Source organism: Hermetia illucens, chromosome 1 (genome assembly GCF_905115235.1).
Source record: "Hermetia illucens chromosome 1, iHerIll2.2.curated.20191125, whole genome shotgun sequence".
Taxonomy (NCBI): Eukaryota; Metazoa; Arthropoda; class Insecta; order Diptera; family Stratiomyidae; genus Hermetia; species Hermetia illucens.
In genome coordinates, this window is record NC_051849.1 from 202338632 (window position 1) to 202352343 (window position 13712).

A 13712-nucleotide genomic window follows, 5' to 3' on the forward strand; every position below is an offset into this window, starting at 1 on the left:
ACAGTCGAGAGGCCCCCAAACATCAGGTGCAGAATTTGTGTACACCGACCTATTACCAAAATTATTGAATTAGAGTAGCCGATTAAATAGAAACTTTGGAGCCAATGCTGCAGGTTTTCTCCTGTCATGACTCTTGTTAATTCAATAACTTTAACTATTTGAGTTTCGAAAGTGCAGAGAAACAACAGATTCTATTTTTCACTCATATAAAATACCCACTAATAATTTCCATCGAAAATACATTAAGAATATACGAAATAGGTTGGAACACTGATGAGTAGCTTCGTCCCCTTCTCATGAGATTATCACTAAGCCATGAATAACCAAAAGAAGAGGACGACTCCCATGATATCATGTTCACATTATAGATTAAAGTAACTGTTATAAAATTAAAATTTTATAAAATAGAACAGAGCCTTGAATACTTCGATGCTTAAAATCCAAATGTTTGCTAAGGTTTGCTTACTGGATAAGCTTTTCCTATAATTTTGCAAAGTTATCCTGGAAATGGAGTAATTGAGGAACATTCTGAGAATCTGGCAATGTTGTAGCTTACTTAGATAAGGATAACTCCCTGTTGATCCAAGAACTAAATTTTCCTATGTTCTCAAATAAAGTGATAGTGGAGTTTCTGTGCGTCCGTGCTGATAACATGCCCCGTAGTTTCTTTGAACATATCAGGAATATTCCTAATTGAGGCTAAGAGAGAGTTGTTTTACTTGAATAATTCCAGCTTTATCTTAAACTTACTGGGTTCGATTCAGTCGAATTTCTCAGCGCACAAATAGTTGAAAACGTTTGATTCCCGTGGCATTCCTTTTGAGAAAGGACTTGTAATTGTTGGTATTGCAAATCGTCTGAATATTCCGGCGAAGCGCTGGTAGATTCGGCGAGTTCGACGACCCCAACGAAGGACTTGATTTCCGTACTAGTATTTGACTCAGATTCAAAGTTTTTATACAGACGAATCTCCCAACCAACACTAAAACATTTTTTGGGTCCTCTTCGGAAGCTGGAATGCTCTTTGATTGGGTGAATTGTCTGCGATATGTCGAAGGGTTTGCTCAGCTACAAGTAAATTCCTCTTTGGATTTTTTTATTAAAGAATATTGGAATGCATACCCTAGAAAGTGCCACATCATGAAAACTGCTCTGGGTTCGTGAATACTCAGGATGGATCGACGATTGGACAATCCATCTATATTGGGTCTTGTTTTTAGCGGTTTCTTCTAACGAAACACTCCCTGCCAAAACCATTAGCTGCGAATGATGGATACCAGAGTTAAATGCTTTCTGACTGATATAACGAGGTTTCCCTTTCAGTCATCACTTACAGTTTTCCCACCTATGAAAGGTTTTGCAGCAGATATTATATGTTCCAGGGTTATCAAACAACCGGATGCTATGAAATGTTTATGGGGATCAGCAATGGCAACCTAAAGAAAATAAAAATATTATGGTGAGGGGTGGGGGCGTTGTCAAAAACACTCAAACTAGAAAACTCAATATATCCTTACCAATGAAGGGAACTGCCCATCTCCAGCCTTCTCGCTGAACGATCTACCAACATATTGCATGAATAGTTGAATTATAAGGATCAACAATTTGGTGTACATTTTCAGATAAATCAATTTGGAATTAATTAAAAAAAAAGAAAAAAAAAACCAAGAAATTAAAAAAAAATTAAAAAATCAGCCTAACCATTCCAAAATACGTTTCAAAAATGGCAGTCTAGGAAATTTAACTAATCAAATTGATTTCAGATTGCTCAGTTCACTTTTCCATCACAATCCCCTGATGCATCCCTGCCGATACCAAATCAAGGCCTATTTAGATAGTCGAAATCGCTATGCCTGTCATCTAAACCATGTTTTGATTTTAGTACTTCGCTTCTAAAAAAAAAGTGGCTTCAAAAAATTTTTCGGTATTTCTCAAAATTGTTCTGTTAATTTCCATTTTTTTGCAAAAATCTTCTGGAAGTCCGACGAGGAAACGGGTTGCCAGCTTATTTCGGGTAGTTAATGGGCACTATGCGCAGGCGGATAGCTTTCCATCGACTGTGGGTTTAATTTTTTCATTTCCCTTAAAACTGCCATGTCAAGGTTTTTCTTCTGCAGGTTGCATTTTTGAAGCCCGATAAATCGTTCGTATGCACTGGAAATCTTATATCGTCAATTTACGCACTGACTGCAGGTCATTGCTTTGTCTTGTCAACATTGGTATGTTCCCTTGAGATATAGTTTTAAGTTACTTGGCCTTGAAGGGGGTTCATAGGGCCCATTGTGCTGTTTAACCTTTTTGAAACTTTCTGCTTCGTGGTTACTATTTTTAAGGTTTTGTGTAAAACGAAACCCTATTAAAATCGGTTTACTGTCTGTCTGTCTGTCCGTCTGTCTTCTTCTTTTGTAAGAAGTTGGAAATCTTCAAAGGACTTCAGCCTGGGCACGCCAGAATGTGGGATTTTTATCCATTAAAACCTTCCCCGGCTTCCCCTTACCCCGTGGAAGCACCTATAGGTATTACATCACGGGGCGAAGTTGTCTTACTTTAGCTAGGTCTCCTTCCATCTACCGGCGGGCTTCGTAACCGCGCCTCCCTCACCTTTTCTGCTTCTCGCAGTTTGCGATCATGGAATTGATTGCATGCCAATCCTCCTGGCAAGCTACCATTCTCTGAATAAAATTTTCCGGTGATAGCACTTCACCTAGAGTTTCCTCTAGCTTCCACGAACCTAGGACATTGGAAGAATACGTGCGCTGGGTCCTCTAGGGCTCCGTCGCAGTTTTGACAGTTTGGTGAGATATCCAATTTAAACCTATACAAGTGTTGACTTCATGGTTGGTGAGAAACTGGGTGAGATTATAATTGATCTCCCCATGCTTTCTCTCCAGCCACTCCCCCATGGAAGGGATCAACCTGTAAGTCCAACGACCCTTTTCTGACTAGTCCCATCGTTGTTGCCATCTGCAGGAGGTCAATTGGCATCATTCCCGAGATGATGAACGTTGAATCATTTGAGACGGTCCTGAAGGCAGAACACACCCTTAAGGCTGTTCTTCTGTAGACCGTACTCATTTTATATGAATTGTCTAAAACATGCAGCGCATTTCGTCAAACTGCGACTGCATATAGCAAGATGGAACTCACTACCTTGGCTATGAGCAGCCTGCAAGTATGCCGCGGCCCTCCTCCGTGCCAGATTCATTCTTGCCAGAGCCATACTCGTCATGGATGCCTTTTGGCAAGTGTGTCCTATGTGCTGTTTGAAATTGAGTTTTTCGTTTATCATCACCACTAAGTATTTGATAGCCGGCTTGGAAGTGATGATACGATTCCCGATTCTAATGTAAGCGTAATTTCTTGTGTGGCGCTTAGTGGTGAGGACCGCTTCCGCCTTTTCCTCCGCGAGTGCCAGTCCACTACTCTCTTGCAGTTTTGGCCAGACCAGTAACTATTTCGATGGCATCAATGATCGATCTGACTTCACGGAAACCATTCTGTCTCTCGGCGATCGGGAGTAATCTTTAACAAATTACTCGATCCAACATTTTTCCGGTAGTGTCTAGAGGACATATGAGTCTATAGGTGGACGGTTCCCCTGGAGATTTGCCAGCCTTAGGCTGTAGCATCAGCTTCTGCCTCTTTCATGGTACAGGAAAGATACCCTCGCACATGCATAAAGCTCCGCGAACATATCCGGTCTACATTTGACGGGAAGTCCAGACCCGGGGCTTTCCTATCGCCAATTCAACTGCAGATCTCTTGCAATTCATCCCTGGTGATTGGTGGAGTCGGCGTCATATTCAGGGGGCGCTGAAAGGTGTCAGTACCCCCTCTCTGGGGAAGTAACCCCTGGATTATTTTCAACAAGACCTGCGGAGATGATCAGCATCTAAATCGTCAGGTCACGACTTTATAAGCGCTACCCCACGGATTTATGTCCACTTCCAAACAGAGCTCCTTAAAACACTCCCTCTTATTCCGCTGGATGGCGAGATTGAGGTTCTTGCTTCTGTCTGTTCTGCTTCGGTCAGAGCTTCTCTATAGGCATGCTCCTTTTGCCCTCGATCGATCCTACCTATTGCATGATTGTTTGCTCATCCATAGCTTTTGCAGACTATCCGGTTGGTTGTGGGCCTCCTGCCTTATGGCTTCGTCCTTAGTTCAAAGGTGATTGCCTGGTGGTCGCTGTACGTGCAGCCCTCGCTAACTTGCCAGGACATGTCACCTGTCAGAGCAGGGCTGAATAAAGTCTGATCTACAATTGCTCCAGATCCCCCTTTCTGATAAATGTTTACATCACCTTCGTTGGCAGAACTACATCCAAGTGGGTGAATGCTTTGCTTTGTCTCTTTGCTGCCTTTGGTGGGGTGTAGCACTTGTATACGAATATACCGCTTATTTTTGCCCACACAAAGCAACTAGCCGCCTGACCCATGCTATATTGGATGGCTTGGCGACCGCACGCGCATATCGCCGTCCACCAGTCGAATCTGTGACCCATATGGTATACCCGTCAAGATTTCTGATTGCAATCTCCATCGCGGATTCGTAAGTGGTCTGTGCAAGCAAATCTCTCCTGCAATGATTGAGGTTTATTTGTATTATCTCCATTTTGTCACTGCAGTTAACGCTTTCCTAAATTCCGGGCATTTACCACTTCCGGCAGTATGCCAGTTATCCCGTCCCCGCTTTCCTTCCCACAAAATTCATTTGAAGTCTCTATTCCACTCCTTGGCAATATGTTCTTTCTCCCCACACCTTCGATATTGATCGGACCGATCGATGCTACTAGTGCATACCTTCGCGAAGTGTCCAAACATTAGGCATTTGAACCACCTCTTTAAAGAGCAACAACCCATCCAATTCGCACCTTCCCCACGGCCAACAACTTCTGCGTTAGCTCCACTGGCATTCGCATTGTGGCACTTGAGTACCGCTATGAGCTTTTCTTAGGCTCACGGTAGTTTCTTCGTTGAATTCCTCCAACTTGAATTGTTGCTTCAAGGCAGACATATCTCTTCTCTAGATGTTACCTCATCGAGATCCTTGCACTGTATAGATCTCACGTTTTTGGAAACGTAGCACGACATTCTCTCCAAGTAAACTTATAACTTGGTTACGAAAAGCACCAGTTTTCCCATGTTGGATTTTTTGATCCTCCAGATTTTGCTAACATTTCAACCTAGGTCTTTTAGGTCGTGGTCAGATTTCACCTGTTTTAGTGTCTTCGCACACGATAAATTTCCTTTGCAGGAGATTACAACCATTTTGTTCCCTCGGATTAAGGCAACGTTGAAAAGAGCACGATTTTCGTCACCAGAAGAGATTATATCAGCCATGACGAAGGACGAGCACCAGTTATAGCCGAGTCGCTAGAAAAAATGTGTAGAGACCCGAGGATAGTAATTTTCTCCTCGGGCTCCTAGTTTTCACTACAACTTTCATACGAGGCCTAAATTTTCTCTCTACACTCCCGTTTTGGGAAACGGAATGAAATACTCGAGGTGGTAACCAGATTGGGGTAACTAAGCATTTGTGCGTAGTATTGCCGAATTCCTGATCGAGAGGTTTTTGTTAAATTATATCAGAGAAGATATGGTGGATAATGGATGGATGGATAATGGATGAATAATGCAGTACTAATGCTATCCTTCCCTATTTACGTAGGCAAAATTTTAATTTTAGGGTAGGGTAGGTGAATGAGTTTACGTGCAGAGGGTTGGAGTCCTGCCATCGGAGTACCAACTAAACACCTCCCCATCATCGGGCAACTTGCCTGAAACCGTTTGTTATGTTGCTTCAAGCTAGTCCCCGGGCTTTGCTCCCTTGACGAGCAGCCCGTTTGCCTTTTGTCTCATTTTGCTTCTCATTTAGTGTACGTTGCCGTTCTTCACGAGCAACCAACGCCCTTGGCTCCCTTGCACTTGTATAAGGTTTTACGTTCCTTAGCGGGAAGGGCAAGGGGAATCACTACTGCGATCACCATCACGATCGGTTCAGAGACACTACCTTCCCGTCTCCGTTTGAGCGCGAGGCTTCTACGATATACCTCTTTACCAAGAAAGCGAACTCATACCTATGTGCCGTATAGCAGAATAGAATGCATTACACTCATCAGGAGATGTCGTCTGCTAGAGGTAGGACCCCCAATGAATGCCATTAGCCGACTTGAGGCTTCAGCTGCAGTCTTATCCGCTGCCGTTTTGATTTGTTCGAAAAAGCTCATCTTTGAATCAAGAGTTAGCCATCTTGATCATAGGCTCGCCGATCGATATGGGAGGCAGGGTTGGGATTCTCTTTTTAGTAATCTTTACTTCGGTTTTCTCCAGTGGAAGGATAAAACCATGAGCAGTCATCCATCCGCTTACCCGTCGCATCAATATGACAAGTCTGCTTTGCGTCTGTTCTATAGTGCGTTCAGGCACATCGAGTCTAAGCAGACTATCGTAGGAAGCGTTCCGGAGGTTCATCCTAGAATGGATTCCTGTGCTATCCTGGACGTGACCTCCATCCTTCTCTGAACTTCCAGCGTTTCATTAAGCAGGTAGTTGTTCCTTAGATAAACCTTCAATAAGTATCAAGAATGTCTTTTTATCTTACGGAATTAAAGGCGCTTCTTACATCAAGCGTCGCGAGGAGCTTCAATCGTCGGGCGGCTATTTAGCGAGCAGTAGGTCTCGTCGATTTTGGAGCTCTAGTTTGTATACCTCCTTGTTTTTCGTAAAGAGGACTGCCCCTTCCAACCCTTTTGCAGAAGAAAAGAAGAAAAGTTGACAGTTTTCGCCTTCCACGCTGCTGTCATCGACCCGTACGGAATGCGCAGGGAATAGTGCTCAAACTGACTGATGCTCAAAATATAGGACAGCGAATCAATGCCTGACGACTGGCAACGGGGCATCTTTTTCAATTGAATTTAATTTCCTTTTTATTTTCTAGCGTACCGTACTTAATTTTATAATATTTTGCATCTTCTTTTAGAAATGGATAATAGCTGGAGATATCTCATTAATTGAAACCGATTCCAAAACCAGGCAAACTCGTGAGATAGTCGGCAGCGTCGTGCATCCTTATTTCTCAAATGTGGAGTATAGCTATGATCTTGCCATTGCAACTGTATGTAAATCATTTTATATGAGAAGCTTTCATTTGGAAATTTTATTAAAAAAATTATATTCTGCCATTTCCAGGTCAACGATCCATTTTTATTTACAGTTTCAGTTCAGAAAATAACCCTTTGCGAGAACCCTCCAGCCGTGGATCTAGTGTGTACAAATGCCGGATGGGGTGCAACTAAACTGACGGTAATATTGATGACCCCTTATTGAATTTTCCTAACTTAAAATGTTTATGATACCCTGCAACTAAACGTATCCCCTACGTCCTCAAAGAATGGCCTGGATTTAGCTAAAGCTGGACAATTGGAATGGAGGTGCCTGACGATTTCTACCTCTTCTCGGCAGCTTACGCAATGCAAATTGTAGCGTATGTCGAGTTTGGTGAGATGATCCTCTATATATCAGAGCGCCATGTAAACCGACGTAATCTTGTATGCATTTCCATCCGTGTGGCACAAGACCTCTTGCGATCGGGTATTGTTGTAGGCGGGCCGAATTTGCCTTGACTTGGCGTAGATGAGCCGTCGCCATCAGTAGTCAACGGCTGTTTAGTAGGGGAAGCAGGTTCTACCTTTAACAGGTATCCGCGGAACACAGGCTGTGCCCCCTTAGCAGCTGCCAAGAACATGAGTCCCCCTGAGCAGATCGCTCATTCCCCTCTATGTTTTCATGACTAGAAATTTAGGGAAGGGTGGTCTTGAGTTTGCCGCGCAGACAGCGTTTTTGCGTTGTTCCACCAGCCTGAAGTATGTCCACATGGAGTACAAGGCCTTAATGGCCAGTTGACTCTCTGCGAAAATGGTTACGTAACACTCGGTTCTCGGATCATGCTTCAGTCATCGATCAGCTTCCAACATCACCAGTACTTCCGCTTGGAATAGGCTGGCTAATCCTGGAAGCCATACCACTCGGCTACAATGACTGAACTCCATTACTGACATCACAGATTATCTTTGATCCGTCGGTAAAGAATACCCTATCATAGCCTTGCAATGCCCTTTAAGGGGAGAGACTGTGGGGTTGCAGGGCATGTATTGTGGAGCCTAATTGGTAGAAGAAGGGACCTTAATTTAGGGAAGAAGTTAATGCTTGCAGATATTACATATTGTGCAGGCTAATTGTTGTCTATTGTCTTAATCTGGACTAAGTAAAGAAAAATAATAAAAGGTGATCTACACCTGGGCGGGGATTGACTGCCGGAACATTGGACTTACGCGGTTAGCCTCTGTGAAAGTCCGGGGAGGAGAGGAGCTTTGATAAAAGGAGGGGATGAAGGATCGAGGGGAGGCGTGATGGTTGAGAGGAGAATTACTGTCCGAGAGGAGAGCCAGCCCTGACACGTAGTACCTCTGCTCGCGTAACAATGCATTACGTTTAGCGAGATTTTTTATCAGCGGGTAAGGGTGGGACTACCACTTTTTCAGTCTGACGCGCGACAACTTGATCATGTGCGGAATTATGGGGCAAACCCCGAAAAGGTCGTACAGAAGAGAGTTTTGGTGAAATTTTAGGTTTGGCCTTCTGTATTTGGCCGTGCATTTCCGAAGTATCGTCTTTTTATAGCGTTGGAGGGCTTCTGCTACGTTCGGTGACATTATAGCCCATGCTGCGTAGGTCAGGATTGGACGAATAAGAGTTTTGTATAAAAGGGTTTTGGTGGCAGGGAACAGGGCCGGGCGGGATGAGAGGAGGTTTTTTAAGGCAGCTGAGGACTTAGAGGCATTGGCAATAGCAGATCTGACGTGAAGGTTGGATTTGAGTTTGTTGTTGAGAGAGATTCCCAAGCATTTAATGTTTGATTTCGGCTTGAGTGTGTGGTTAGCAATGCGTAAATGCAGGTTTTGCTTTCTGGCACTGTGTGCCAGTGACACTTCCCACTGGGATTTCTGAAACAAATAACCTCAGTTTTAAGCGAATTAACGGTGAAGGCCCTCCGGTTGAAATAAGCGATGACCCTATTGGTTAGGATATTGAGAGAGAGGGAGGCTATTGAGGGCCTAAGACCACTCGCATATAGGATGGTGTCATCAGCGAAGAAGATCCCTCCTGATGCGGGAGGACCATTGTCGTTGGGGAAAAGGGCGGGAGAAGGGCTGCCTGAGTTGCCGTTGTCGGGGGCGATAAATTTACGGGAGGGGGGGGAATATCGTGGAGGATAGATGTTAAAAAGTTTGAGACCTAGAATAGATCCCTGAGGGACTCCTGAGTTTACCGAGAAGTTGATGGAGCGAAGTCCATCGAAGCGATTTGTCCAGGGGGGGCCCAGCACACTGTCTAAGTCGCGTTGGAAATGTTTCCAGTTTGTCAGATTGAAAGATCTGCATTTGTGCGGATGGTGGAGTAAAGGGGGAATTTGCTGTAGATGTAGAGAGACGCTGAGGGCATGATGGTCCGAGTAGGCTGCTAACGAGGAGAAGCTAGTAACACATTCTGAGAGATTGGACGAGATTATAAAGCCGTCTAGGAAAGAAGACCCACGAGGAAATGATGGCACTCCCGCGTTAATGATGTCCGCGCTAGGGAATAGGCCTGACTGGCACCAATCGAAGAGCACTTTGCCGTTTTCGTTGTCAACTGAGTCGCCCCAAGAGGATGAAGGCGTCGAAACTGATCGCGATTTCCCAGAGTTCGTCCAGATTGGGAGTGAGGTGACGACCTGTGCCGCCCGGGAAGTAGAGAGAACCGATTAGGACTTGTAGGACGTCACCAACCCTGACAGGAAGTCTGGCTATTGTTAACAGGCAGTTTTATGTCAGTGCAGCCGATGGGATGCTATTTGCCCTTAATCCCGCTTTGATTAGTATGGCTGTGCTTCTGCCCGCATCGTTGCGGAAAGTACTGTAACCCCCAGTCTGATTTCATTTAGAAGAATTATATTACCCTGCTTTTGGATAAGGTTCATTCTTTCACGCAGAATAACTTGTCGCCAACTCTTGACAATTATTGATCTTTGTTTTTTTATTCCCGCAAAGATTAGATCTCCCCAGCTTTTCTCATGGCCATTTTTTGTACTCGCAGCTCTACCAAGATGAGCTTCGGGGAAGAAGTTGCTGGAATATTAACCTTTTAAACCAAATTTCATTTTAGTGCTCTAAACTAACAAAATGCTACACATATCAGCTCATATGCAACGTATTCGTAATCCTTTGCTAAATCTGAAGTTCAAATAATTCTTGGTGGTCATCGTTAGCGACCACGAAGGACCACCAATTGGTAGGTGGGAGCCGACTTAGTTAGGAAGTAAGGAACGACCGTTGCTACCTAGCGACTGTACTAGGTTGCCTGTCATAGTGCATTAGATAGCCTTCGCCCTCTCTGTCCTCCTCCAACTTGGGACCAATACAACATAACCGGTAGGAAAGAACCTGTCAAAATTTTGGAATTAGTTGTGATGTCCCCAAACTAAGCAAGCCAATTCAGAGTACCACTCGAGAATTTCTCATCTTCTTTAAATTAAGGGAAGTTAGAACATGAGCAAAATTGAATGGACTGACATCCCTCTCCCCTTCTCTGTGAAAATAGACTTTTTCCGACCGAAGTTGTCTTTCAAGGGGTAGTTGAAATTTTCTATACCTAAGACAGCATTTTTCTCTGACTGAATGATAGCAATTGGTAGGGCTGATCATACCATATTCTGGGATTTCGCTTAATGAAAAATAGATCTGCGGTGACAGGGACTTTTGGAGAAAATGAAAGGTATTTTTATAAAAATTTAACCTTTTAGTTTTCGTTCAATAGTGCGAGTTATTAATGCTATTATTAAGATATGTAATAAGTTTCTTTTTCAATAGAGTCGTCCAACCCCATCTCCCTACCTCATGTTTCATTACGTCAAAATCATTGATCACTATGACTGTCGCAAGAAGTTTTTTGAACCAGATTTAATTTGTACATTTTCCAAGAAGTCTGTAGCTTACAAGGTGACTTCATTTCTGTTGTTAATAAAACTGATTTGCTGTAATTTGGCTTTTCCACAGGGAGATTCGGGGGGTCCATTGATTTGTAAAGGTAAATTGTGTGGTGTACTAAGCGCCTATCAGCAGGACTATGAGAAAATCAACTTATTTGCGAATGTTGCGAGATCTTACAAATGGATAACCACGAATGGAACGCAAGGGTGTGTAAGATACTTAATTCAGAAGATACTGTGAATTCACTCAAGAGTTCATCCTAATTTAAATGAATTCAAACTGAATTGACGTTAAGTCTATGCGTCAAAATAATGCGTTTTTTTTTCGTTTGTCAGAAGATCCAGTCGAATGTTTCCAGGACACATATCTACCATAATGTGGATACTTTTTTATCAAGTTCTCATTCAAAAAACTTGAAAATATCTTTTAAAATGAAAAATACATGTATTCTCCCATAAAGGCATCCAGTAAATTTTTTTACAGTGAGTTAAGACGGTCTTTCATGTTTATTTTAAGGTGGAGGGAGTCCTGAGCCAAGATTCACTTAATGACGGACTAGGCCATTTGGGACCGAACAGCCTCCTACTTTCCTTAGGAAATGAAGCATTCAATTTGTGCAAAATACCCACTTTTCAAAAATAACGTCTCATAGTTTCGTTCAGGGAAGAGACTCAGTAAACGCTGCTTCACTTCTGCCTTAATAATATACGCGACATCATTTGCACTCCTGTGGTGTTTTCAACTTTATATGAGTAACCAACTTGGTAATAATTCCAGGGTAGAGCAGAGTCCTAAATGAATCTGCCAGTTACAAAGCTTAGAGAAAATACACTTGCCGAAACAGGAAGGGTAGTTCTCAATATAACTTAAGTAGGGAAACAAAGAATTGAACAAATGGATAGCAACAACGTACTGGCTGGCAACACGAACAAATAACTTACTAGAGGCAGCCAGGACCAGAAGACTATTTCCAAAACCGAAAAGAAAATAAGATTAAAATGTCAAATATAATAGGATCAACTCCCGATGTAAGACAGTTAATTCCTTGCGGGTTTAACGCGAGCAACAGTCTGGACAACTTAATCCCACGGTCTTCTTAAGATACGGATTGATTTTGTGACCGCAATCAGAGCCCCGCTGAGACAAGTAACAACGGTACCAGTCTATACCAAGTGCATGGCTTAGCATTCATACTGGTGGATGCAAGACATACCTAAATCTCTACCGAACTAAGGAGTACGGCACCTGTGTTGAAACGCAATACCACGCCGAGGCCCGAAGGTCTCTTCTCGCTTGAGCACAACCAACAACCGCTATGAAGCTTCCACTAGGGGGCCAACCGCAAATAACCGAGTTGTACTCACATACAACGGGAGTTCACCCGAAGTATGAGAGTCCAGGGGCCATCCCGGAGCCCATGGTGCCAGTATACCCCTAGTGACGTTTTGTGACCAATTTGCCACTTCAGATGAGTCCCCGTGCAGACGCGGGGAAGATCAACAGCGTGACTTCGAGGACGAGATGGTGCTTAGACAGTGTGAGGAGTTTCGGATCAACGATTAGCAGTGTATGGCGATGCCAAACATGACAAATGAGGGCACATCGACAACAGCAAGAGCAAAATGGCTCGCACACATCAGGGCAGCGACAGATAACGGTAATGTCAATTTATGCCGACGTAATACCTTACTGATCTTAAGACTAATCTCATTTCCGTATCGAAAATCACACAAAATTTCCGAGAGATTTTAAGGAAGGACGATGCCATCGTGGGAGATTTGAATAGAATAGTAAATCTAGTCTACCCATGAGAACAGGAGAAACAGGTAAATGCAGTGGCATCTGAAGTCCTGCGCAGGTCCTGCGGATTCAAAGCCAAACAAAACCACAGTGGGCTTAGAGCGTCGCCTTGGAAGATACCACGCCTGATTGGCATCTCTTCTAATGTTTGCGAGGATATCGATAGCTTCGTGCTCCAATTTTTCATCACTGTTCTCAGGAGAAGACCCACATTCGGGTTGGTTTTGTACGAGTGTAATGCTTGCGGATGGAGCCAAAGGCTGATTAATAAGCATTGTAGGATGCTACTGTATCGATTATAAGCTGTTCTTTACAGCCTCTTGTAGATGGCAGAAAGACAAGTAATTGGTCGAAATTTTCAAGGGCACCCTGTTGCTTGGGGATTAAATAAGTTATCCCCATGGTGGAAAATTGTGGAACTAATTTCGGACCGACAATCATCTGAATCAAATGATTTGCCAATACCCTGTGAGTGTTCCTGGACCGCTTCAGCCAAAAGTTGTGAATCTTATCAACTCCTGGTGTCTTCCAATTACCTGCCTTTTTCAACGGCTTCTTCCAAGCCAGCTTCAGTTATGTAAGGCATAGTCTTTTCGGGGAGGGCCCTGCATGAACACATAAGGTGTGGGAGCTCCAAACAGTTCTCCAGAAGGTTTCTGCCTGATCCAGATCGAGATTGCTTTCACGACTTGATTTGGTGAGATTTTTATAAAATCCGTGTTGGTTCTAGAAGAACAAGGTGTTGTCGGTCCTTCGTTGAAAGCTCTTTTGGTACCTACGGAGCACCATGTCAACAAGATAGTGATCCCAGTCTATAATGGCTCCCCTACATGTTCTGACATTCATCAAGGCTGAGAGGTGGCGGCGTTCAATCAGCACGTGG

The 13712-nt window shown here is 43.6% G+C and overlaps 2 protein-coding genes across 2 annotated transcripts; one reads left to right on the forward strand and one right to left on the reverse strand.

The window, feature by feature from the left end:
• Positions 1–287: 287 nt before the first annotated feature.
• Positions 288–1766, reverse strand: LOC119660992. The gene is made up of 6 exons (XM_038070083.1): positions 1518–1766; positions 1335–1436; positions 1123–1260; positions 751–1068; positions 557–699; positions 288–501 (listed from the first exon to the last, which is right to left on the reverse strand). The coding sequence occupies exons 1-6, from the start codon at positions 1614–1616 to the stop codon at positions 390–392; spliced, it is 912 nt and encodes a 303-aa protein (XP_037926011.1). The 5' UTR covers positions 1617–1766; the 3' UTR covers positions 288–389.
• Positions 1724–11488, forward strand: LOC119647188 (kallikrein-11-like). Its single transcript, XM_038048003.1, has 8 exons — positions 1724–1729; positions 1883–2059; positions 2118–2219; positions 6982–7116; positions 7191–7304; positions 10910–11038; positions 11096–11235; positions 11365–11488. The coding sequence occupies exons 1-8, from the start codon at positions 1724–1726 to the stop codon at positions 11444–11446; spliced, it is 885 nt and encodes a 294-aa protein (XP_037903931.1). The 3' UTR covers positions 11447–11488.
• The last annotated feature ends 2224 nt before the right edge of the window (positions 11489–13712 follow it).

Bases quoted from the DNA above. Each gene is read 5' to 3' on its own strand.
- LOC119660992 (XM_038070083.1), bottom strand. From the start codon at position 1,616: ATGTACACCAAATTGTTGATCCTTATAATTCAACTATTCATGCAATAT. The intron at 1,437-1,517 runs GTAAGGATATAT...TATTTTCTTTAG, and splicing joins ATGGGCAGTTCCCTTCATTG to GTTGCCATTGCTGATCCCCA. The intron at 1,069-1,122 runs GTATGCATTCCA...ATTTACTTGTAG, and splicing joins ATGATGTGGCACTTTCTAGG to CTGAGCAAACCCTTCGACAT.
- LOC119647188 (XM_038048003.1), top strand. The intron at 2,220-6,981 runs GTATGTTCCCTT...ATCTTCTTTTAG, and splicing joins GCTTTGTCTTGTCAACATTG to AAATGGATAATAGCTGGAGA. The intron at 7,117-7,190 runs GTATGTAAATCA...TGCCATTTCCAG, and splicing joins ATGATCTTGCCATTGCAACT to GTCAACGATCCATTTTTATT.